A 27,490-nucleotide genomic window follows, 5' to 3' on the forward strand; every position below is an offset into this window, starting at 1 on the left:
AGCTTTTTATGACAACTTAGAGACTGAGGTAGAGGAGATGGTACTGATAAGCTTTCTTATAAGACATTGTAAGTGAACAAGGGTCAAACTGAAGAACAGAGATGACCTAAAACTGAAGAGCACAGCCAGGCCAGATGCAATGCACTGATGCATGGGTAGAAATCATATTACCAGGGATAGTGGGTACCTATACAGCTTGCTCAGGAGCCAGAACAGCTAGGTCTGAAAGCCTCAGAGGACCTGTCTACCTCTAAGTCCACTCCTCTGTACTCCTTGGCTTTTCCACAATCCAGAAACCAAAGGGGTCAGGCCTAGTACTAGAGGACCATTGGGCTGGGCCAATTCTGTTGGTTGGTGCCTAGACCTAATCTACCATCAAAACATTCCTGCATCTAAACCAAGGCATGGTGTCCAGCCTCTTTGGGAATCCATTCTAGTGCAATAAAGCTTTCCTCACTCTTCTTAGAGTTGAAGATTAAATAAAACTACCCACAAATACTGGGGAAATTGCTAGCCTTTCTAGGATGAGCTGATGTACTTAGCTGCTCCTCTAAACCTCTGGCTCTGGAAGTTACTCTGCTTTAACAGAAAACACTAAGGTCAGTCCAAAGCTGGACAAATGCACAAGGAGCAGTAGGAAAGGCACACAAAGTCTGTTTGTATCTCTTTCTAGGGGCCCTGTTAAACAGCAAACATTTCCTAACGCTGATTTAGAGGCAAATAGAAAGAACTTGACATGTGGCATAGGTAAAAGACTCACTACTCTGAAGCAGAGCAACAGGGTAGGAGCCTCTGTAGTACTTTCTGAATGTATCTAGTGTTGATGTTATCCTACAGGTGGCAGATACATTTCCCCAGAGCTATAGTTTCAATGGATCCTTTTATCTAGCTCTCCCACCCATCTGGCCTTTCCTCATCTATAGACATAGGACTTGCTCTTACTTACTTGATCAAATATACATCATACTTTCCAGCAGAGCGGCCAGACTTCCTTTGCTTAAGCTTTCGTGTCCAACCTTCAGGCAAGGTGGGGTCATCATACATGGGTCCCCGGTCACGAATGATAGAACGCCGCTGTTTGGGGGAAGCAGAGGCTTCTGGCACTGCTGGGGCAGAGCCTGAGCTTTCTGATGTCTCTGCTTTGCCTGCCTCTGCCGGCTCGGCAGAATGGTGGGCTGAAGGGTGTAGTGGCTCATGTTTGCCCTCTTTGTCTTCCTTCTTGTCTTTCTTCACCTTCTTAAACTTCAGGGGCTTGTCTTTGAGGCCCTGGAGATCCTGGTCTTCTGACTTTTCCTCCCTGAAGTATTAAACAAATATGTAAGTATCACAGAGAACACAGGTGCATGCAGAGTAGTGAGCACAGGCAAGCTTGGGTGCCATACATGAGACACCTAGCTGCTGCATACTCAGATCTTGGTAACTTCCCTAGGACAATGCATCCTTAGGCCAAGCTGAGGCCCAAAGGTTTCTTTAGCGGCTCTGGGTTGCTGATAACGTTGGTCAAATGCACTTGACTTTTATCATACTACTCCAAACCCTAGTTCTATTGCTGTGAAAGTGGCATATGTTTTACTCTTGGATTTAAGCACTATAGGGATGGCTTCTCAACATATCACTAGCAGAGGTCAGTTTATAAGTTGCATCTGATGGCCCCTGGGCTTGTTGCATGACAAAAGGCTCTCCACTACTAGAAAGGAAACTGCCTACCACAACTTGTTTTAGGAGCTCAAACCCCCTGGAAGGTGATATACAGTACAGTCATGAAAAGAACATACAAAATTGGAGGCCAACCTGACCTCCAATTTTGACTTTGTCATTTTCTTTTATTTATTTTGTATTTTGTCTGCATGTATGTCTGTGTACCACATGAGTGCCTAATGCCTGTGGAGGCCAAAAGAGGGAATTGGGTCCCCTGGGACTAAAGTTACAGATAGTTGTGATCCACCATTGTGGGTGCTGGGAATTGAATCCAGGTCCTTGGGAAGAACAGCCAGTGCTCTTAACTTCTGAGCCAGTGCTCCAGCTTCCTGACTTTGCCATTCTCAAAACAAGGACCCTAGCAAGTGATTTCAGCAGTCTACGCTTCAGTTTCCTCATCTCAACGGTAGCTAATCTCATCCCCAGAGGCATACTTTCTGTGAGAATTATGGACAAAAAGGTCCCAAGGCACTGTATAACTACTGCTAATTCAGGCAAACAGCAACTGCTGCCTAGGGTTGCAGTAAGAGAAAAAGGGGATCCTGGGTCACATGCGTCTTTACCACAAGATATTCCTTACCAAAAACAAGCAAGCAAGCAAGCAAGCAAGCAAGCAAGCAAGCAAGCAAGCAAGCAATCACCTTATCCTCAGCAGAAACAGAGGAAAGAGAAAGGTTTGTAATAATAGAACAGTCTATGAAATATGGCAACAGCCATATTCCAGGACAGGACACCTGCCTGTGGACAGAGGCAGTTCCTTCTACAGGTTTTGGTTTTTCTTGGTGGGGTCCCTTCATGTACTATAGGGTTCATAGCCTGTCTCTGATGCTCTAGTGACCATTGTGTAGACACAGTGAGTATCCCTATGACTACAGAATCTAGCCACATTGCACTGCTTGCACTTCTGAGCTACAGGTCAGACTATGGAAGGTTTGGAAAGAAGTAGCAGCTGCCTATTGTTCTAAGACTAGGAGAATTGGAAAGTAAGCCCATGGGCTATGAGGTGCATCAGGAAGCATTGTGGTCTGCTTACAATTCAGTCTTCAGGACTGGCTTATACGGAAGCTCCCAGTGACAGAGGAAAGTAAGGGTACTCACCAGCAGAGCTGGCAAGAAAAAGGACAAAGTGGTATACAGCAGGTACTTATCACTTGCATGTAACTCCACAAAGGTTCCTTTTGAACACCAGGGTTGCTCCCCTGATTCTGAACAGTCCTTGAGTTTGAGAAAACCACTAGACTAACAGGATAAGTTGACTTCTTTAGAATTCTCACTTGTATTCTGAAATATGTTAACCACCACAAGATCAAACACAAGCCACATGAGCAAAGGAACACCTTTCTAGAAATTTACCCCGAGGAGATACCTTTGGAAATGTCTAACAACACAGGCATGACAATTTTCACTAAAACTTTATTTTCACTAGCTAAGACTGCAGGCCTCTCCAGTCCTCATCACCAAGGAGACCTGGTGAATAAACCATGGGATGCTTACATACTGTAAGGCTGTGTAGCTAGGAAGGATGAGTTTCATGACCTTTTTTGAAGTAAAAAAACAAACTGCAGACATGTTTACCATATGGATCTGGTGTGCAGGACTGTAGACTAGTCTAGGGTAGGTAAGAAAGAGCCCTTGCTGAACACTTCTTGGAATATAATTGTGTCTAACGAATCATGTAAATATGAACATAACTAAAAATAAAACAAAAGTAACAGAACTATGCTATTATAATGCATGTAAACGGGAACAAAGGAGCTTAAGTATATTAACAACATAACATACTACACAAAAAAGACTCCAACTTCTGACCATAGTGTTCCTGGAGTGGGATATATTCCAACACCAACAATAATATCCCAGGGGTAGTACATACATTAGACCAGCTCAAAGGTAAAATGGGTGACTCTGGTTCTGGAGCATACTGTGGTGCCTGTAAAGCTGGGGATGGGAATACAAAAACAGAGCAGGGGGAAGTCAAGAAAAATGTTTTAGCAATAGCCTAGGCATGGCCAAGGATGTAGGCAATAAAGGATTTGGGATCTGTTTAGGAGAGAATCAACAGAGCTCAATGGCAGACAGGGCAGAACTAAGTTAAGAATTGTGTCAAAGTCTGAGCAGTCAGCAGTGCCAGTGACTGAAAAAGGAAGTCTGGGTGAGGAATAGGCACTGAACAGCATTTCCGCAGCTACTAGCTACAAATGGGGGAGCCCCGGTTGTATTTTATCAACTGAGTTATATCCTCAACCCTCAAGTTCTTTCAAACTGAGAATATTTGTAGCAAATAATAACTATATGGTGCTTTTTAATTCTGCATACCAAAAGAAAGGCACACAGTTTGGGATTATATTTTCTCACTGCTAATTAAGGGGGAGGGGAAAAAGAGAGGGAAAGTATTGAGATTGGTCCATTGGTGGATCACTCTGAAACTAAGGCCAGACCCTGACCTCAATGTTCTCCAGTTCTGGGATTATAAGCATGTTCCACCATGCCAGCTAATTTTCTATTTAAAAACAAGTAACAGCTGGAGATAGGGCTCAGTGGTTAACAGCACTTACTGCTTTTGCAGAGGAACCATGTTTGGTGCCCAGCTTCCCAGCACCCTTATGACCACTCAAAACCACCTGTAACTCCAGTTCCAGGGGACATGACACACCTTGACGGCCTCGTGGGATCTGCATGCATGTGGTACACATACAGACAAACAGGAACACATCATGTACAGATAAATTAAAAAAAACTTCAGCAATACCAAAATAACAAAAGCTCACAAAGAAGCTTGAATTCTTTCTGGATGTGGAATGAAGGTAAAAAGGATACAAACGATGTAATCCCTAAGAGCCGACATTTGTCCAAGGGCCTGTTCAGTCCTGGGGATGGGGGTGGTGTGGGATGAGTGGTCATCACTACAGGATCCAAGGGAGGAGGGGCTAGGCTGGGATACCAGATAACTTCCCAAGGTTGCCCTCCAAGAGAGTCTGTGATGTTTAGTGAAATACATTTCCTAAGAAACCAAATACCCTTTCATCCTCCCTTTCATCAGACCATACATGTGTTTCTTTTGCTGTTCTCTAGCCCCATCCCCCAACTTCCTGTCTCTGTCTTTTCCATGATTACTAGGAGAACCAAGTACCTAGTTTATATGTTCATACAGTTCAAAGTTGGAAGTATTGTCAGAGAACCAGTATGTTCAACTTTGGAATGTCACAGATGAAGGAAAAAGGAAGCTCAGCTACACAAAGGAACTTGTCTGAGGTCACTGTCGAGTTTATGGCCAGCTAAGAGGACTTACAATGGATGGATTTATTATCATTACAAACATGTATGTGTCTTCATCAACTGCCTTTGCTATTGTGTCTATACTATTAACCACTGTGATGCCCTTTCCCAGAAGGCAAAGTAACCCATTGATATCTCTGTTGCATGAATCCTAAATGGTCTTATAATAAAAACCCAGAGCCAGATATTGGGGTAAATGCTGAAAGATCAGAGGAAACAAGCCACAGCCACTTCTCACCTCACCAACTCCTCAGCCGAAAGGGGAAGATCCTGTCTCTATGAATCCTCAGATTGAATGCCTCTGAGTCCTCAGCTGAAAGGGCACTGAACTCCTGTCTCCTCTTGCCTTATATTCCATTCTCTGCCTAGCCATATCACCTCCTGTCTCAACCTTCTTAGTGCTGTGATTAAAGGTGTGTGACTCCCAAGTACTGGGATTAAAAGTGTGTGCCACCACTGCCTGGCTCTGTTTCTCTTTTAGGTTGTATTAATCTCGTGTAGTCCAGGGTGGCTTTGAACTCACAGATCTAGACAGCTCTCTATCTCCCGAGTGCTAGGATTAAAGGTGTGTGCCACCACTGCCTGGCTTCTATGTTTAATCTAGTGGCTGGCTCTGTCCTCTGATCTTCAGGCAAATTTTATTTGTTAGAGTACAAACAAAGTATTACCATATTTCCCCTTTTTTTTGTCTAAAATAATAAAAGGTTATAACTAATATAAGAAAAACTATATACAATAAGTACATACAATATATATAGTCAAGAATTGCATTTAAATGTCCAGTCCATTAACATTTGACAGATTCAGAGAAAATACTCCATTATTTATCCTATTTTGGTGAGTTCAAAGTGTCATACCTAATTTATTTTCTATCCTAACTTGTATTACCTACCAAAAACTATCTTTTGATATCTTTCAAACTTACACATTTTACACCTCTTCAAGTGAGTTTCTTTTCTGAATTTGTTAACAAGGAAAACTATAACTAGTTTTTAACTCCATTAGAGACTCAAGAAGAAATAATATTAACTGAGTAAGCAGGAAGTGCAAACAAACAACTTCCGAAAAATGTGAGAAATGACAGAAACAGCTGGCTGCCTCGACAGTCACCCAAGGTTCCTCTGCAATGTTGGGGCATCCATCTTCGGCCTACAAGCCTAGCATATCTGAAAGACTTCTCTGTGAAGCAGGATTTTCTGAAGGGCCTTCCTACCTTGTCTTGGCAAGGTTTGGTAGTCCTTTCTTTGTGTCCTGCTTGTCCATTTGGACAGCATACTGTCAGCAGTCGAGGCAAGGGCACTCTTTTGCCCAGTGGCTAACTTTTGCCACAAAGAAAGTAAACTCCATATGGAGTATCTTTGATGCCCATCACCTTCTCTGAAGTAGATTGGTGCTGCCAGGAGCAGACATGTCTCATTGTCATTAAAAAAAAAAGAATCTATGTTATTAAAACATATTAAATGCTATATTCTGTAGATCTCTGAAGTGTTTGAAGACTACCTAAAATATATCTATTTGATCTTGAAACTATACCTAACATGACTACAAGTTTGAATGTAATAGGTAACTAACTACTAACCTGCATTTCTTTATATCCTAGTTTGTAATAATAACTTTCTCTTTTATTTATTTATTTTTTTAAAAGATTTATTTATTTATTATGTACACAGAGCTCTGCCTGAATATATGCCTGCAGGCCAGAAGAGGGCACCAGATCTCATTACAGATGGTTGTGAGCCACCATGTGGTTGCTGGGAACTGAACTCAGAACCTTTGGAAGAGCAGCCAGTGCTCTTAACCGCTGAGCCATCTCTCCAGCCCCGTAATAATAATTTTCAAGGACTAGAAAATTACATTACATTGTTAAATGAGCTGTATAGGTACAATACCTTGAACAAGAGTACAAATATATGTACAGTATGTTCCAACAAAAATAATCTCAACTTTGTATCAATATACATAATTTGTATACAGTATACAAAAATGCAACCCAATGTATAATATTTAAAACTAGTAGTTGCTGTTTAAAAGTCGATTCAACAATCTACCTTTTCTATCTTATCATATCCATCCTTTCCCTTTTTTCTTTTCGGAGTAGATTCAATTATCTACCCTTTCATCCTATCATTTCTAACTTTTTTTTTCTTTTTTCTAATAAAAAACCCTGAATCTAATCTCCTTTGTTTAGCTTTTTTCCTGAACATTATCAATAACAACTTGGAACCAACCATCTTAAACAATGAGAATTATCCATAACTCACTGAATGACCAAAAACCACCCACCCCATCTCTTGGGAATGTGGGCATCGTGTTCTTAAATTTACTTCCCACTGTCTAGGGTTGAAGGCATCTTTAGGGAATCTTGAAAAGAAAATTTGGGGTTAATTGTCAAGTCCTGGGAGAGGTAGCTGTATCATTTGTTGTCCAATCTCTGCGTAATAGGAAAATGCAGGGCTTGTCTCAAGTCCCGGCTAGTCTGTGAGACTGGATCATCTCAGCTAGCCATCTCAAAATTGTCCTGAGCAGTTTGTAGTCCAAAGCTGATCTTTGGGTGGTGGTTGTCAGATTAGTGGTGTTATCTTTGTGGGGCCCCATCATCCTTTTGTAGACTTCAAAGGTCACTGTTAAGCATGGTATGATTCACTGCAGAAAACTGATAGTCAAACCCAAAATCATGTACAGGAAGATAGATGAAGCCATTTTTCTAGAATTAGTTAGTACTCTATATGACCATTAATATCATGACAAAAAGTTTAAAAAATATATATGTAAATCTTATAAATTTTGATATAAAATTCATATCTTAAGAAAAGTTTTGAAGAATCAAAATAAAACTGAAGGATTATGAGATTAGTAGCAATAAAATAGTCCCTTAATTTTGGTTTTTCTTCTGTCCCATATCAGGTGGCTCTTCTGACATGATAGACATTTTGTATTTTCCTTTAACAAGCATGCTAGGGTTTAGAGAAGGAGAGAGCCACGCTCCAACTCCAAAGCCAGCTTTTAATTTTTAATTGAACTGGGACTACAAAAAGACCATTTGCATTATATGTCTGTAGAAAAAAGCAGAAACAAACATTTGGGAAAATTTATGAAATTTTATCCTGTTGGAGATGTGATATACTAATAGGCCAATTTACTCTTTTTCTAGGGGCATTTTTTTCTGGATGACTTGTCCTTTTTCTTCAGATGTCTTACTTGTCCAGTGGTCTTCAGATTCCTTAGCTGGATGCCTTTATTTTCCTGAAAAACAAAAAGAAAACCCTGCCCCAACCCTAACTTTGGGGAGGTTCCCTTTTGGCAAGTTATATCTGATCGAATGAGAAGCATTTGTTAAAGTTAATTTAAATTGAATAGTCACACTGGTTGATGAACTATCATCACCCTTCTAATTAAGAAGTCTCTCTTGTTCAAATCAAACTTTTATCAATTTTGATGGTATTCATAACTTTTCTCCTGAGGAAACAAAAGCAAAACCTTGTCCCCAATGTAACACATATCCTGGTTTCCCTTCTGAGGTCAGCATATCTTTAAAGTATATAGGCTGATTTAATTCCATAGTTTTTCCTATTATCCAATGACTCTCCACAGCTGTCATTCCTTTCTCATTAGCACTAAGAAAATTCAAAGTTAATAAAGCATTATGCAATCTGTTTCTGAGGGTTTTTATTACCCCTTTCTGTTTATTTAGCATACCTCCCTATATCAACAGCAGCTCTGGGCCTGCTTTTCCTTGCCTCTTCATTTGGAGATCTTTCATCCTGTAGATTAAGGTGACACTTCTCAGAGGCCTTCCCTGCTCCTGCCTCTCTCCTCCCCTGTGCCCTGGAAGTAGAATATACTATTTCCCACCCTCCATGAACATAAAATATACCACTGTACACACCAATTCCTGTCTCCCTGCTCATGGCTCAGTGCCTGACAAAAGAGTAATACTTAATAAACATATGCCATGTGAATAGTCAGGATGCTGACAGTGTGCTACATCTGCTTCTTTTGATGTCTGTATCTCTGACCAGAGGCTACATTAGTGCTGAAAGTAGATAGGCTTTGAGTAAATGAACAAATGGTGAGCTTAGGAACTAGTAGTAATGTGTTGGACATCACTAGGTTGGAATTGGCAGAAGATGAGGTTGAAGAGGTCACTGAGGGTCCCAGAGTCACAGGACAGCAATATAAAAGATGATTACAACAGCAGGACTGCTAAGTTTCCAGTTAATGTGGCACACAACCCTCCTGTTGAAACACTTAAAAATGTTGAATGAAACAATATCTTAGAGAAGACATCACAGACTGTCTTAAACATACCTATACGGAAGGAAGAAACACACAGACTAAGGAGTAAGAAGACTGAGGAGACAGAACATCTAAATGCAACGCACAACCCTGGACTGGATTCTAGTTTTAAAGGCACTTAAAAGGCATTAATGGGACATTCAGGGAAATGTGAATAAGGCTCTACATTAGCTCATTGCTAAACTTCCGGAGTGTTGTAACTGTGCTGTCTGCTCTTAGGAAAGCCAGGTTTAAGTATTTATAACTGAACATCATGACAACTTCCAACTTTCAAAGAGGAAATGATTCAGGGGTGGAAGGAATATGTATAGTGTCAATGTGATAACATGTTTCAAAAGAGGAAATGACAACAATATCATCAGAAACTCTACTGGTTTATGGCAATTTTTTAAAAATATTTTTTGAGACATAGTCTATTATGTAGCTCTGGTGGTCCTGGAACTCACTATATAGACCAGGCTGACTAGAGATCCCCTTGGCTCTGCCTCCTGAGTGCTGGGATTAAAGTATACATCATCAGACTTGGCCTGATGGCAATTTTTTAAAATGGTTATGCTAGGTAGTACTCTACCACTGAGCCATATCCTCAGCTCTAAGTGTAGTATTTTGAAGTAGTAACAAGCAAGCTTTTTTTTTTTTTTTTTTTTTTTGGTTTTTTTGAGACAGGGTTTCTCTGTGTAGCTTTGCGCCTTTTCCTGGAACTCACTTGGTAGCCCAGGCTGGCCTCGAACTCACAGAGATCCGCCTGGCTCTGCCTCCCGAGTGCTGGGATTAAAGGCGTGCGCCACCACCGCCCGGCTACAAGCAAGCTTTTTTTTGTTTGTTTGTTTTTGTTTTTTTGAGACAAGGTTTCTCTGTGTAGCCCTAGTTGTCCTGGAACTCACTTTGTAGACCAGGCTGGCCTCCAACTCACAGAGATCCACCTAAAGGCATGGTGCCGGTGCCGCCGCCGCCGCCGCCACCGCCGCCGCCACCACCCTGCACAAGCACACTTCTTAACAAAGAGAATGCCTTTATGTTACACAGAGACAATAAGAGAAACAAGTGGACTTAGAAAGCAGAGGCAGGAAGATCACTTCAAGTTCTAGATCAGGCTGCATATAACATACATGGTGAGTTTTAGGCTAGCCAGCACTACATATTCATACCCTGTTTTTTTATTTTTTTCCCAAGACAAGGTCTCACTATGTAGCTTTGGCTGTCCTGGAACTCAATATGTAGACCAGACTGGCCTTGAATTCACACAGATCCACCTGCCTCTGCCTCCCAAGTTTTGGCATTAGAGGCCCATAAAGCTTATTTTTTTTTTAAAGAAAAACAAAAGAAACACCTAGAATCCTTGTTGAATCACTTTCTCTTAGGAGCTCAAACAGCCACAACACTACAATGTATATGGTGAAGCTGCCACATGGGAATGAAATAGATGTAAACCTACAGCCTTCATGTTTAAGAAAAAAGCACTGCCAAAGGTAGCCTAATCTAGGCTTCTAGAAACTTGCTTGTCCAGGAGCTAATGACATCCAGGACCTTCTGAAGCAGCCTGAGAAAGCATGAAGGCTGGTTATGGTGAGAAGGGATGGCTGAAATATGCTACAGTATCATAGTAACCAGATCTCTCTCCTCCAGATAGGGTCTCACAAAGTCTTGATTTCCTAAGTGCTGGGATTATAGGTGTGTAACACGTTCAGCTTTGTAACCAGAGTTTGCTTGTTTGTTTATTTATTTTGGTTTTTCAAGACAAGATTTCTCTGTGTAGTCCTGGCTGTCCTGGAACCTACTCTATAGACCCGATTGGCCTCGAACTCAGAGATCTGCCTGCCTCTGCCTCCTGAGTGCTGGAATTAAAGATGTGCACCATCAATGCCTGGCTAGAGTTTTATTTTTTTATGCTTGTATGTGCTGGTATATGTGTGTGCACATAAATGTGGAGGCCATAAGATAATCTTGAGTGTCATCATCAAGAATGTCACCCACCTCATTTGAAGCAGGATCTCTTACTGGCCTAATATTTATCAGGGTATGGTGGTGAACATTTTGTAATTTCAGTATTCAGGAAGCTGATTTAGAAGGACTGCAAATTTAAGGTTGACTTGGATTATGCAGAGACACTCTGTCTCAAAGAAAACAAGGAAGATATGCTGTTTAGTTTTATGTCAACTTGATACAGCTAGAGTCATTTGGGAAGAGATTGAGAAAATGCCTCCATAAGACTGGCCTGGCTGGGCGGTGGTGGCGCATGCCTTTAATCCCAGCACTCGGGACGCAGAGGCAGGCAGATCTGAGTTTGATGCCAGTCTGGGCTACAGAGTGAGTTCCAGGACAGGCTCCAAAGCTAAACAGAGAAACCCTGTCTCGGAAAAAAAAAAAAAGGACTAGCTTGTAGGCACGTCAGTAGAACATTTTCTTAATTAATCTGGGAGGGCCCAGGTCATTGTGGGTGTGGCCACCACTGGGCTGGTGGTCCTGGACAGTTTAAGAAAGCAGGCTGAGTAAGCCATGAGGAGCAAGCCAGTAAGCAGCACCTCTCCATGGCCTCCACATCAGCTCCTGCCTTCAGGTCCTTGCTCTGATATTCCTGCCCTGGCTTCCCTCAGTAATGAACTTTTAAGTTGTTAAGGTAAAGTAAACCCTTTCCTCCCTAGGTTGCTTTTGGTTGTAGTGTATTATCACAGCAATAGAAACCCTAACTAAGAAGAGTACTAAAACGCCAGGTGAAATCAGCATCTGAAATATTTTTACTTGACTTGGAACCCAGCATAATTCTTGCCCTCTCTCAGCAACTTAGCAACATTCTAGGTTTTTCTAATTTCACTCACGTGTGCACTAGGCTAATTTAAGGAGAGAGTGTTTCTCAGCACCTTTCATTTCTAGTTATCTCATGGAGTGACACAGAGTTAAAACACCACACAAGGTCATCATGGACTTAGGGCAGGGTAGAGGCCACTTCCCCACAGAATGGTCTGGGGCCAGAGAACAAGATTCGTTTCCTTACACCAGTTGCTTCCATCCCACAGTGTGATTCAATTGTTTTACTCAGTCCTTTCCACTTTCAGTATCTGCTGTAGAACCTCTGATTTATGGAGGCTTCTCCACATGAAGTAATATAAAGGAAGCAGCAATTTGAAATGACAGCTTCAGCTGTTTAAATATCCGTGAAATCAAACTGGCACTGGGAGTGACTTATTGTTCTCTAAGGAAGAGGGAAAGAGTTTCAGCTTGAAGCTTAAGCTTCAGCTGCCTGAACTGCTCTAAATTCACTATGCATTTTAAAGTCTCTTCTATTGAGAAGATCCAAGAAACAACCTGTCTTGAAAAGTCAAAAGAAATATAATGAAACATTTAAATCTTTCCACATTAGTAAAATTTAGTCAGATGAAACTGAGTTGAGTGGACAGAAGTCCTTGTATATATGATGTATGGTATGAGTCTAAGGGAGTTGTCTTTATTTAAACGTATTTAAGTGACTATTAAAGACTATTATATTCAAATATATATTTTCAAACATATTTCAAATATTCAGAATATTCAAATATAAAGACTATTATATTCAAGTTGGATAAATGTGATGTGATTATTTGGTATACATATATATTATATAATAAAGGATAGACTTGAATCTGGAAAAGGAAAACCACTAAAAGAAAAAAACAGTTCTTGTGAAACAAAAGCAGGTCCCTCCCCAAATAAAGGCAACCAATTCTTACAGTACATATCATTTTTAGAGGTGTATAAAATGAAAACCTGAACACAAATCCAACACATCAGTTAAAAAGCAACAACAACAAAACCCCAATCCTAGCAGTGAGTGGTGACATGCACTTGGGGGGCAGAGGCAGGAGGACCAGAAGTTCAAGACAATTCTTGGCTATACAGTGAGTTTGAGATCAGCCTATCTCAAACAAACAAAAATGAAACAAGGAATACAAAAATTTCTGCAGTAAAAGTCTTGACAATGCTTCAAAATATTAAATATGGAGTTCCTATGATCTAGCAATTCCATTTTGAAGTACAGATCCCAAAGAACTAAGAATAGGCCCACAAACAGATACTTATATGCTAACATTTGCAGTTGCCTGACCCCAAAGAGCCAAAAGGTGGAAGCAATCCAAGTGTCTACTGATGGATGAATGGAGAATAACCTCTTAAAACAATGCAATGTTATCTAACCTTAAAAAGGAAGAGAATTCTGACATACAGTATAACATGGATGAGCCTCGAGAAAACATTCTGGGAAAGAAGTCAGACACAAAAGGCTACATGGTGTGATACTACTCACATGAAATGTCTGCACAAGCAAATCCACAGTAATAGACACTTGTAGGGGCTGTGGGTAATAAGAAGTGATTACTAATGGATATGAGGGTTTTTTCTGGGTGGGGGGGTGATGAAAATGTTTGGGAATTACTATAGATGATGGCTCCATAATACTGTGAATATACTTGATTCCATTGAATTATATATCATATTCTTTTTTTTTTCAATATTGGGGATTGAACCAGGGCTTTATGCATGTTAGGCAAGAGCTCCACCAATAGCTATATCCCTAGCTCTTTTTTAAAAAATTTTATTTTGAGATAGGGTCTCACAATTTTTTAATGTATGAATGCTTTGTCTGCATGTATGCCTGCATGCCAGAAGAGGGCATCAGATCCCATTATAGATAGTTGCGAGCCACCATGTGGTTGTTAGGAATTGAACTTGGAACTTCTGGAAGAGCAGCCAGTACTCTTAACCGCTGACCCATCTCTCTAGCCCTACAAAAAAAGTTTTGAATGCAGGTTTTGAATGCAATCTATAACTCAGGAAGGCCCTGAATGTGCAACTCTTCTGCTTCGGCCTCCAGAGTATCTGGGATTACTGACCTATGCCACTAGGCTCAGATTGAACTATACTTTTATGTATGTGTGCATATAATTTGTGATGACTCTGAATTTCTGATCCTCTTGCCTCCATGCCCCATTTATACGGTGCTGGGGATTGAACTCATTACTTCATGTATGCCAGGCAAGCACTCCACCAACTGTGCCATATCTTCAATCCCTTTTTTTTTCTGAGACAGGATTTCTTTGTGTAGCCCTGGCCTGTTCTGGAACTCAATCTGTAGACCAAGCTGGCCTCGAACTCAGAGATCCACCTACCTCTACCTCCTGAGTGCTGGGATTAAAAGCATGCGCCACTACTGCCCCACTCAATTTTTTTTTTAAAGACAGATTCTTGCTATGTAGTTCAGGCTAACCTCAAACTTACAATCCTCCTGCTTCTGCCTCACAAGTGCTGATAAAATAGGTATGTACCGCCAGGCAGTGGTGGTGCACACCTTTAATCCCAGCACTCGGGAGGCAGAGTCAGGCGGATCTCTGTGAGTTCAAGGCCGGACTGGTCTATAGAGTGAGATCCAGGACAGGCACCAAAATTTCACAGAGAAACCCTGTCTTGAAAAAAAAAATAGGTATGCACCACCACTGCCAGGCCCTTCAGAAAGGAATTTAGTTCAAGAAGTTTAATAACTAGGGGTTTTGATTAGGTTGAAGATTATTAGCTAAATATCCTCAGTGTAGTTCATCATCATAAACACTGTCGTAAAATAAACACAGACATAAAGCTTACTATCAGTGGCATTTAACAATCAATCATTACGCCGGGCGGTGGTGGCGCACGCCTTTAATCCCAGCACTCGGGAGGCAGAACCAGGCGGATCTTTGTGAGTTCGAGGCCAGCCTGGGCTACCAAGTGAGTTCCAGGAAAGGCGCAAAGCTACACAGAGAAACCCTGTCTCGAAAAACCAAAAAAAAAAAACAAAAACAAAAACAAAAAACAAAAAAAAGTAAACAATCAATCATTACTACTATCCAGTTCCTGAACATTTTGATAACTCTCAAAGGAAACTCTGTACCCATAAGCAGTTGCTAATTATTCCAATTCCTTTCAGCCCCTGACAACTGCTAATCTCTGTCTCCTATAAACATAAAAAAGCCTATTATGTACATTTCTCTATTAGTGGCATCATAAGCTTTTGTGGCCTTTTGTGGCTCTATTCTTCCATATAACATAATGTCTTCAAAGTAGCATGGATCAAAATTTTATTTATTTTTATGGCACAATAATTTCTTATAGAAATACTACTTTGTGGGGCTGGGAAGATAGCTCAGTGAGTAAAGTACTTGCTCCACAAGACAAGCATTAGAATCTGAGTTCAAAACTCTGGCACCCATGTAAAACTCTGGGCATGTCTATACATTTGAGTAACCCCAGGGATAGTGAATGGTGGTAGGCAGACCCAGGAAGCTCACTGAAAAATCATGCTTCAAGGGAGTAAGGCAGAGAGAGACAGCAGGACATCTGACATTCTCTTCTAGCCTCCACACATGCACTCAGGGGCACAGACATGCACACCTACATGAATATATACTCATACACCATATACACTCACACACCATTAAAAAAGTTTCATGAATATCCATTGATGGACATATAGGTTCTCTTCATTCTTTGACTATTACGAATAGTGTTTCTATGAACACTCACATACAAGTTTTATGTGAACATACATTTTCATTCTCTTACATCTACAAACCTAGTGGTTGCTAGGGCATATGGTTACTCTATGTTTAACCTTCTGAGAAGCTGCCAGACTGCTTTTTATGGGATTTCCTTTAAAGGTACTTAAAATGTTCTGGAACTAGATAGAAGTAAAGTGGGGTGGTGGCAGAAATCCTTCTAGAATGCTTAGTAGCTAGTGGATGGTTTAAATAGAAGTTGTACATGCCATTACAGTAAGACTGCCAGGAATGGTATGTGTTGCTCCACCTCACTTAACTCACTTGCTCATGCATTACTCAATGTCCCTCAAACATCTACATGTCTTGTCCATGCCACACTTGGGCCAAGACTCTCTACGTGCATGAAGCATCTGCTGCTGCTTTTTCCTGGTATGGATGGTGTTTCAAAATAGCAGCTTTGATGAACATAAAAGATCGATATCAGGAGCTAGGTAAGACTCATCAAGTACCCAGGAAAGCTCCTGAACAGGGATACTATGGCTACTCTGGGACCCACTGGGGATGAAGAAATAACCGAGTCAAGGTCACAAACCTGGTAAGATAAGAATCAAGGGATCTAGGTAGGATGTCTTTACTACTGACTGCCCCCATAAATGAGATAAGAGAGAAAAAGCCAGACCCACTGCTTAATATAGAAATTTTCATTCAGTGTCTCATTTCTTCCTCTGAGAAGCCTGTATCTTTAGCAACTTCTGTTTCTGTACTTTCCCTTGGACTTTTGACTGTGTTCTAGCAGGGTTCTCCTCCTCTTCTGGTAGTTAATTTAAAAAATGTATTTATGTATATGTCTGTGTTGGGGTTTATGCATGTGTGTGCAGGTGCCTGCAGAGGCCAGAAACTGGCACTGGATTACCTGGAGCTGGGGTTACAGGAGATTGTAAACTGCCCAATGTGGGTGCCAGAAATTGAAGTCTGGTCCTCTGTAAGAGCAGCAAGCTCTCTGAACTACTAAGCCATCTCTCCAGCCTTCTTTTTGGTATTTTTAAGACACAGTCTTCCTCATCCTAACACTAACCCTAAAATTGGTCCTTGAGCAGACACAGGCAAATGATGAAAAAAACAAGACCGGGCTGCTCCCATTGATATGGTGCAATCAGGCTACAGCAAAGTTCTGGGGAAGGGGAAGCTCCCTAATCAGCCTGTCACTGCTTAAGGCTAAATTCTTCAGCAGAACTGAAGAGGTCAAGGGTTTTAGTAGTACCTCTGTCCAGGTCCCTTGAAACCACACAGGGAGGTTCATTAAATGCTAATGTTCTTTTAAAAAATGTGGTTAAGGTAGTTGAGACAGGGTCTTGCTATTCAGCTCTGGCTGCTTTGAACTTGTGATCCTCAGTGTTAGCATAGGCACACTCCATTGTTATGTATATATTTGGGCACAATTAAAGAAAAAATCCCCAGTCAATTGTGGTGTACTCCTGTCTACCAAAGCACTAAGGAGGCTAAAGCAGGAGGACTACATGTTTAAGGCCAGCCAAGGTAAAAGAATAAGATCTTGTCTCAAAAAAATCACACACACACACACACACACACACACACACACACACAACCACACAACAAACACACACACACACACACACACACACACACACACACACACACACACACACACACACACACACACACACACCCCAAATCAAATCAAAACAAGCTAAATAAACAAAATCACCCTAGGATGCCTCCCAGACCCAAACAACTCCCACAAACTAAAAAAAGTAACAAGTTCAAAATGTCTACTGGGTGGTCAGAGAACTCCTAGAGGTTGGAGGAACAGGTTTGGGTCCAGTTGGCCAAGAATACTCTAAATCTTTCTGCCAATGTGGCCCACGGCAGCTGGCATTGTCTCTGCAACTCTGCCTGAAGAAAACATTGGCCACCACTGTGGCCATTTTGGCTCTGGAGCTCATCTGTCCTACATTCCTGGCGGCACATTCCTCTATCAGGTGAAGGTCACTGGCAGAGCCTAATCCATATCCTTGCACAAGGCCCAGGAGCTTTTTTTTTTCTTTCTGTGAAGGGCCAGACAGTAAATGTTTTCCACTTTGACAGCTACACAGGCTCTATCACAACCACTCAACTTAAGAGTTGCAGCAGGGCCACAGCCAAAAGCAACACATGAAAAAATGGTTGAGCTGAGTTCCAGTAAAATTTTATATGCAAAAGCAAGCAGTGGAAGCCAGGTATGGTGACATATAACTATAATTTCAGCACTCTAGAGACTGAAGCAGCAGGATCAGAAGTTGGAGGCAATCTGGTCTACACAGTAAGTCCTTGTCACAAATGAACCAAACCAAATGAAGCAGTGAGCCCGAGCTAACTCTTGGGATGTGGTTCACCAACTGCTGCCTTAACTGAAAAGCTAGGTAAACAAGCAACTGGCATTTTTTTTTTATTATAGAGGTTACTTGGCCTCCCACCAAATTCCTAAGGTGGGGTGAGAAGTCCTCCAAACACATAATGGTATCTGGAGACTGTGAAGTCCCAGAAGAGGAATAAGGAAACAGTTTTGTAAAGGATTGAACACAATGCCAGGAAGGAAGAGGATTTGCCACTGTCCATAACACTGTGAAGGTCTCCTGGAGACTGGTAAGGCCACTTCATGGAACACAGGGAAATAAGCCTTTATATAGTGGACTATACAGGAGGTGAGGGAAGGGTCTATGAGCAGAGAACTCTGGAAAGAGTTTGACTAAAAGGGGAAGCAGAGACTGGACAGAGGCTGAAGAGGGTGTGCATGGCTAAAGAGGAAATTCCAAAACATATTTTTATGGTGATAAGCATAATTCATGAAAGGAGGGAAGACAAATGAAGTCCCAGGGACATGGGACAGCATGTACACGGGATAGGAGACAATCAATGAGCAACTGTTGGAAGAGAATGAGGTGTGGGTGCACAGAGATGGGGGGAATCTAACCAGGATAGGGATTAGGGAAAAGGCTAGAAAGAAAGGCAAGGATCACATTAAGGGTCTTGATGTTATTCAAAGCCAGGTAGGTATATATATAGCACTTGGGTTTAAAGCAGGAGAGAGAGAGATCTGACTATAGAGATAATGTGAAATTGTAGGGAAGCTTAAAAGATCACAGGAATCCTCAAGAGGAGGTCTGATCCAGGATACTAATAGGAGTTAAGGAAAAGGTGGGAAAAAGAAAGGGGCAGTGTGGCACAGCCTGGCAACTCCCTGGATGCTGATATTGTAGGGAAGGACAGAAGATGCTTGAGACTGTAAGCAGAGCATATGTCATGGCTATGTGGTCTTCTTATTTACCTAGCTTGTTTCAAAGAAGGCTCATGGGTGGCAGGGCAGGCAGTGAGTTGAGAAGAGGAGGAAGAAAAAGTACAAAACAAAACAACCCCCAAACCAGAAATCCTTCAGGGACTAAAATTTGGGCCAAGGAAGGGCACAAGGGGGAGGGAAGAAAAGAGAAGGTAATGGGGGAAGGGGAGAACAGGTACACAACATATGCCTATATGAAAATATCAGAAGGAAACCCTGTTATTTTGTAAAATTAATACACGCTATTAAAAATATTGGTAAAATCTGACAAAATGCATTCTTCATGTAAGTTCCATTCTACCATAAAGCCAAACAAGTTTTACTTCCTTTGTATTTCCTTTTAGTGTTCTCTATCACCACCTAATTGAGACCCAAGCCTCACCCAGGGACTGACTCTGACAAGAGACTGAGGACAGCAGCCAGGCCCAAGCCTGTTTTATGTAAAGTCACAAAGCAGTTATCAACCAATAGCAAGGACTGATGTCACTACACCACGTTCTCTGACCATGATGCTACTGAGCTACTAAATGTTGGTAAGGATATATGGAGAAAGGAACCCTTCCTTATACACTTGTCATAATTGGGGTTTCTACTGCTTAAGTTTATTATACTGTGTTACTCAATGTTAAGAGTAAGATGTCTTTTTTATTACAATTCCTAAAAGTATGATAGAGATTTAATGAGTTAAATAAGAATGGTAATTTCTTCTAGAATGTCTTAGGTTCTTAAAAAAAGATGTAAATAACGTTAATCAGTTTAGTTTTAAAAAAAGACAATTCCTGTAAAAATAAACTTTCCCCACATTAATCCAAGCAGGTGCAAGAAAAATAAAAATGTTTATATATGCCTGTACATACATGTAACACCACAAAAAATAAGTCAGATTCTGGAAGCAGCTGCTACCTGCAAGGGTATGGTGTGTGGGTGTGTGTGTGTGTCTGTGTGTGGCACTTTTGCCCATCTAGAAAGATGGGTGCAATGGCAATGGCTACAATACCGATGGCCATCTTACAGCTATGACATTATGTTAGGGATAGAATACACTCACTGAGGGGCCTTAAATAGTGCATGCACAAAAAGTTACTAGTGGCTTAGGAAATCTATCTCCAGATATCATGGTACATGAAAGACAAGTACAATATGAGCTCCCAATTCTCTTTACACTAAGAAAACAATGGGGAGTACTTTAAAGATTTATTTTTAATTATATGTACCTTTTTGTTGTTGTTTTTCTTTTCTTTTCTTTTCTTTTTGAGACGGGGTCTCTACACAGTCCTAACTATCCTGGAACTTTTTATGTAAACCAGGGTGGTCTCTAATTCATGGCGATCCACCTGGGTATAGGTATCCATGGAGGCCAGAGGCATCAACTGCCCCTTGCCTCTAGCTGGAGTTATAGGAAGTTGTAAGCCACCCAGCATGGTGTTTAGAATCAAACTCAGATCCTCTGAAAGAACAGCAAGTACTTTAATGACTGAGTCATCATCTGTCTTAGCTACTTTTATATTACCGTGACAAAACACTACGAACAATGCAACTTATAAAGTGTTTAGTTGGCTTACAGTTTCAGAAGATTAGAGTCCATGATGGTGGAGCAGGACACAGTGGCAGGAACATCTGAGTTCTTAATATCTTATTCCACAAATTGGAGGCAGGGAGGACTCTAGCCCCCTAAAACCATAAATTCCAAATTACATGCTTTCTTTTATAAGCTGCCTTGGTCATGGTGTTTTATCACAGCAATAGAAAAGTAAAACACAATCTCTCTAGCCACCCCCTCCCCACCTGCTGTGGGATGGTCTGTATGTCAAATGTGTTGCTGATTAGTCAATAAATAAAACACTGATTGGCCATTGGCTAGGCAGGAAGTATAGGCGGGACAAGGAGGAGAATAAAGCTGGGAAGTGGAAGGCTGAGTCAGAGAGACACTGACAGCCGCCACGATGAGGAACAGCATGTGAAGATGCCCGTAAGCCAAGAGACACATGGCAAGGTATAGATTAATGGAAATGGATTAATTTAAGCTGTAAGAAAAGTTAGCAAGAAGCCTGCCACGGCCATACAGTTTGTAAGCAATATAAGTCTCTGTGTTTACTTGGTCGGGTCTGAGAGGCTGTGGGACTGGCAGGTGACAGAGATTTGTCCTGACTGTGGGCCAGGCAGGAAAACTCTAGCTACACTCATCTTTTGAGACAGGGTCTCGGTACTTAGCATTAGCTGGCCTAGAACTATGTAGACTAGGCTGGCTTTGAACTCACAAATATCCACTTGCCTCAGCTTCTTGAGTGCTGAATTAAAGGCATGTACTACCAGGCCCGGCAAGAGAATTCTTTAAAATTTAATGTGTAGGGGTATTTTGCTTGTATATATGTCTGTGCACCATGGGCATGCAGTGTCTGAGGAGGCCAGAAGAGGGCACAAAATCTTCTAGAACTGGAGCTGCAGATAGTTGTTAGGTGCCATGTGCATGCTAGGAACTGAACCTGGGCCCTCCACAAGAGCTCTTGACCACTGAACCATCTCTTCTCCAGCCCCAAGGAGATTCTTACAATACAAATGGGATATCAAGATGAAGAGAAACAAACAGAAAAAGATGTGCATGATATACCATATGTGAGGTTTATTTGAGATACTGCTTTTCCACTAAGATATCACAATCACCATGTAACTCAACCCATTGAAAAAAAATTACAAGTGGGATTGGCTCAGTGGTTAAAAGCACTTGCTGTTCTTGTAGTACTGAACTACCTGAGTTCAGTTCCCAGCATCCATGTTGGATGGCTTATAACTATCTGTAACTCCAGCACCAAGGGATCTGATGCCTCTCTGACTTCTGTGAGCACCCCAATCATGTGGGGTATACTCACATAGACACATACACATAAATAAAAACAAAAAAGAAAAAAAAATGACAAAGTTAAGGGTTTTCCTTCATATGTGTTATCAAAAAAAAAAAATCAGCCCTTGAATTGGTTCTACATGAATTTGAGAAACAAAACAAACCGAGATATTTCAGACTGTACTGAATACAAATTGTGTCTCCTAGGTAGTAACCTCCCAGCATCATTTATTCAAAGAAAACATACCTATAAACCTATAAACAAACTATAAAATACTTAAAAGATAAGTAATTACACAACACACCACTTCCTACAATAGCAGACTCTTCAATCTTACTAGAACAAAAACTACACGTTTAAATTGCTGAGACCCAGAAAGCTCAGTTGGCCACAGCAAAGAAAACAAACACACTCCCAAGCTACAGCAGTCACCTAGCAGTAAAGGAAGCAGCTGAAGTCTTGTGAGTGAACCTGGGCAGCAAGCATGGGTGATACACTTGCTCAGATGCAATGGTTAGATTTTAAGGAATAAGCCTTTCCTGTTCCCCTAGACATCCAGGAAGACTCTATTGAACACTCTCTTTTCGTTGACCAGTTGTTGGGTGCCTCAACACATAGGGTGCCCTCCTATATGGGGAAGAAGTGAAGGGAAGTCAGCTGTGGACTTGTGCTTGAGGTACTCATTAACCATGAGGGTAGAACAATGTGCCAGGAAGGGGTAGTGACAGATGCCTATAGGCCAGGGCCCTGGGGCCGGAGCTAGGGGTAGTGCCAGTCTCTGTGCATTCATCAGCTCCTAAGGTTCCCTCTAGTGAAACAGAAAACCACAGAGGCCATTCTCATGGGTATTTTAAGTAGCACATATGTTGGCAAAACACAAATATTGTTATACAAATATGAAGCCACAGATTGCAGAGGCACCTGACAGCCTTTAATATTTATGTCTCCTGTTTTGCAAAATTGAGCTGAGAAACTGTGCTGGTAAACCATACACTTACGTTTAAAAGAAGGAAGAATGTGTGGGTGTGGGTACTATTTGGACTCTCATTGAATTTATTCTGTTTTGGGGGACTACAACTCCCTCAAAGTAACTCCAAATCCATATATCTTCCCTTTCTGTATACCTCTGACTCACAGCTACGGGTTTAATTAGCTCATGAACAATAGTGTCTCTGTTAGCCACACTGAAGTTGATGAACTAACAGCAGTGCAGGCTGTGTTCTATTCTGTCCTGCTTATTTTAAGACAAAGCCCTTATGTTGGCAAAACACAAATATTGTTATACAATATTTAGGGCAAGGTCCCTATTCAGCCATTCAATTATTCCCGATTCTAGGTACTGGAGATATAGCAGTATCTATATACCTCAACCCTCCTGCCCTCATGGGGTTCAGACTGTAGTGTAGGGAGGAGCGCAAAAACAAAAATATTCAGTTTGTGACAAGTGTTAGTTAGGCTTGGCAGTGAAGGGGTAGAGGAAGAAGACTTTGACCTAGAAGGATATGGCTACTCAGAGTCATAGTAGAAAAGTTATCTTTGAACAGACTTGAAGACAACCACAAAGGGAGCTAGTTGTGTGATACCAGGAACAGATGACAGAACAGGGGCCAATGTCCTGAAACAGGGGTGCGTTATGGTGGATCTAGGAAGCCCCTGTTTCTCTCCTGACCCCAATGTGGCAGATGAATGGCCACTAGGCCTTACAACAAGCCACTGTAAGGACTCTGGCCTGACTCTCTGAGTGAGAAGGTACCCTATGGAGGATTTTTAAACAGAAGACCATCTATGTGTTGAAGTACTGAGCAGAGACAAGGAGGTAGGATGCTTGGACCAAGAAGAGGTGGTGGAAGTAGAAGAACTTGTCAGATTCTAAAACTATGTTGTCAAGACAGAATGAGTGAGACTTGTGGACAAATAGGGCAGAAAACTAGCACCAGATTTCTCCTCCTCTCAGGAGGATGGAGTTTCCTGATTACAAAGGAGATCAGGACAAGAAGAGCCATGGGAATGGGAGGTTCTGTAACTTGGTCGGTCTGGAGATGCAAATTTGGAAATCAATGGTTTACAAACAGGTGGGGAGTCATGAATCTGGGCAAACTTTGGGAGTGAGGGTAGAGAGATCTGGGCCCAAAACCCTTCCATGTTATACAGGGAACAGAAGAAGATGAAGGAAGGGATATTTATACATTTGCCCAGGGCTTCTGGAGGACCCATGGACACAGGCACTGTTCTAGCTTTATCTTGGGCCACATCAGGAATCAAGTGGACAACCCTGTCTTGTACAACATATGCTACAATGGGCTGACTGTAAAAATAAGCACTGTCAGCTATATACTGTTAAAAAGGGACAAAAGCTGTGGTTGGAGTGGAAAAAAAGCATAGCCAGGGTAGTCTCCATGAGAAAGTGTACATTAGTGCAGATACTCACAGAAGGAAGGGGCTGACTTCTATAGATAACAGGATCAAATGATGCTGAAATGTCCTAGAATAGGATAAGCAACAACTGGACCTATATTGAACAATATGAAGGTCATTACTGGGGAGGCCTTACTATATATAGCCTGGCTTAGCTGTGGCAGCAAAGAGGTCAAGAAAGCATGGAGAGAGACAGAGCTCACTGGAAAGGAAAAGGTTAAGTTGTAAATCTGGAAGGGAGCAAGCCAGAAGCAGTGCCACTGAAGTGGAAGAAGTAGGAACAGGTTTCTAGGGAATTGAGGGGAAGAGTCTGATACCAGAGAGCTCTGGAGGCAAGTCCTGAAACAGAAGAGAGAGTGCAGGGTTAGGTCTCTCACAGAATAAGGGAGATTGGGGAGGGGCAATGCTGGTCCATGGACATTCTCTTTGGACTGCTTCCCTGCTCTCTGGAAACTAACAGAACAGTTACCAGGTGAGAGGAGGTATGACAGCCTATTATAATTGATAGGAAGTACTCCTTTCCCCTATCCTCACCTCTCCACCTCTGGCCAAAGGATCCCCAGATGGTGGATTCAATCACTCAGAGGTGACTGAACCACGAGGGCTCTGATGGACTCATAATTTAATAGCATTATTGAGAGGTGGTAGAAATGTTATTAGATAGATCTAGCTAGAAGAAATAGGTCACTGAGGGCATGCCTTAGAGGGATGTATTTTGTCCCCCTACTCTGAGCTTTCCCCTGCTTCCTGGCCACCATGAAGCAAGCAGCTCTTTCTCTAACACCTTTCTGTCATGATACTCTCCTCACCACAGGTCCAGAAACAATGTAGCCAGCTGACTATAAAGGGAGACCTTGGAAGCTGAGCCAAAATACATTTTCCCCCTTTAAGTTTTCTTCAGGTATTTGTCACAGTGACATCTAATACATGGTCAAAGGAGGTGGAGCAAACAGTAACATGGGAGAACTGTAGTATGCTGGTCAATATGAGGTTCACATGGAGGTTTTTTGTTTGTTTGTTTGTTTTTGGTTTTTCCAGACAGAGTTTCCTTGTGTAGCCCTGGCTGTCTTAGAACTAGCTCTGTAGACTAGGTTGGCCTTGAAACTCGGAGGTCTGCCTGCCTCTGCCTCCTAAGTGCTGGGATTAAAGGTGTGAGCCACCACCACCTGGCACATATTAAAGAGGCACCATATTCAGTGTGTATGGAGTAGACTGGAGAAAGGTAGATGACTGAATTTTATGACAGTTGGTGCTTTGTTGACTGAGTACAAACAACTGGCCATGGCACTGAAACTGGGAAGATGAGTGGGAAGCACAGCCAGATTAAAGATGGAAGCAAATATGGATTAAAGTGCTCCCAAGGTAATAAGAGTACTGGAGTTGGGCACTATGGGCGGTAAGTTTGAAATATAAGAGTTCTGCTTTTGCAGATACAAGATTTAAGGGCCAGTACAACGGATCAGCAGGTAAAGAAAGCAATTGGTGTAACACATGTACATATATGAACAAACAAAATAAAACAATGTGGGGAAAAAAAGAAAAATAACATGATTTGGGCTAAATTTTCTGGTATTAGAACTAGCACTAGCCACTGTGAATGCTTGAGAAAAAAATAAAAAGATGTGGCTAACCTTCAGAGCAAACACAGCTTTAAAAAGTCCTTGACAGGGTTGAAGGGATGGCTCACTGGTTAAGAGGACTTGTTGCTCTTGCAGAGAACCTGGGTTCAATTCTCAGCACTTACATGGTGGATCACAAGCATCCATTAACTCCAGTTTCAGGAGATCCTATGCCTTCTTCTGACCTCCACAGGCATCAGGCACAGTCATGGTTCACATACATATTGTTAGGTCTCAGGCAGTCCATGTCTAGAAATGAGTTCAAGATGGACTACAGACAGATTTCTGGTAGTTAGATAAAATCTAGCATTCCTCAGGAACTTGTGAAATAGGTTCCCATCCCCCAAAAGGAGTCATTTCCCTTGTGTGATGGTTTGAATAAGAAAGGCCCCTATAGGCTCACATATTTGAATGCTTAGTCATCAGGGAGTGGCACTATTTAAGAAGGATTAGGTGTGGCCTTGTTGGAGGAAGTGTGTTGCTGGGGGTGAGCTTTGAGGTTTAAAAGCCCAGGCAGGCTAGGCCCAGTCTCTCTCTTGGCCTATAGATTAGGATGTAGGTCTTAGCTACTTCTTTAGCACCACAACTGCCTGCAGCCATGCTCTCTGCCACGATAATGGACTAAGATGCTAAAACTATAAGCAAGCTCCCAATTAGATGCTTTCCTATATAAGAGTTGCCCTGGTCACGGTGTCTTGTTACAGCAAGAGAACAATGACTAATACACCTTGCCTTTAGCAGAAGGGACATAGCTCTCCATTGGCATATACCTGTGATTGCATATCAAAGCCCATGCTGACCTCCAGGATCCTCAGTCCCCATTCACAAGTACCTGTTATATATTTCAAGTCTGTTCTCTTTCTCTCTGCTCTGGACTCTTTCAGATGCTTCTGGCTCTTCTCTCTTTCTTACCTACAATAAAAACCTTACCCTAATGGAGCAGCCACTCAGGCAGTTTCTTTACTGTGACCCCTCACATACATATACATACAGGCAATACTCTGCACAAATGTAAAATAAGTTTTAAAAAAGTTTTCTTCAAGGGTGTGCCTGTAAAGTACTTTTACTTTTTAATGTTCTGTTCCCTTCTGCAGCCACAGACCATGGTACAGAGAAGTATGAGAGCATTCTAGGGAACGGTTGTCCTGTTTTATAGCTTCTAAATGCTGGCAACCACATGAGATACCTATATTACCACCTCAAGCCAGGAGAAGACATGGATGCCAAGAAGGTCATTTGACAAAGCAGAATGGAATGATATGATCACAAGCCAAGGAAAGTTTGTTTGGCAGTCACCAGAAGCTAGTAGAGGCCAGGAAAGTTCCCCTGCTGGAGCTTCTAGAGCAAATGGGTCACCGCCACACACTGGTTTCAGACCAGCACCCAGACTATTCAAGAATGTGTTGCTGTTGGCACAAGCTACACAGTTTGGAGTGCTTTGCTTTGACTGGCCGACAAATGCAGCAGTATCTACTCTAATTCTCATAAAATGTCTAGGCCCTGTATTTACAT

General features: G+C 41.7%; 1 protein-coding gene across 1 annotated transcript in view; it reads right to left on the bottom strand.

Moving 5' to 3' along the window:
- Positions 1–27,490, bottom strand: part of Mecp2 (methyl-CpG binding protein 2) — a 60,935-nt gene that overhangs the window by 1,796 nt on the left and 31,649 nt on the right. The window contains exon 2 of the mRNA XM_059250445.1: positions 947–1,297. Within this exon, the coding sequence (XP_059106428.1) occupies positions 947–1,297 (351 nt within the window). The remainder of the gene's footprint in view (positions 1–946; positions 1,298–27,490) is intronic.

This window comes from Peromyscus eremicus, chromosome X, assembly GCF_949786415.1.
Source record: "Peromyscus eremicus chromosome X, PerEre_H2_v1, whole genome shotgun sequence".
Lineage (NCBI taxonomy): Eukaryota > Metazoa > Chordata > Mammalia > Rodentia > Cricetidae > Peromyscus > Peromyscus eremicus.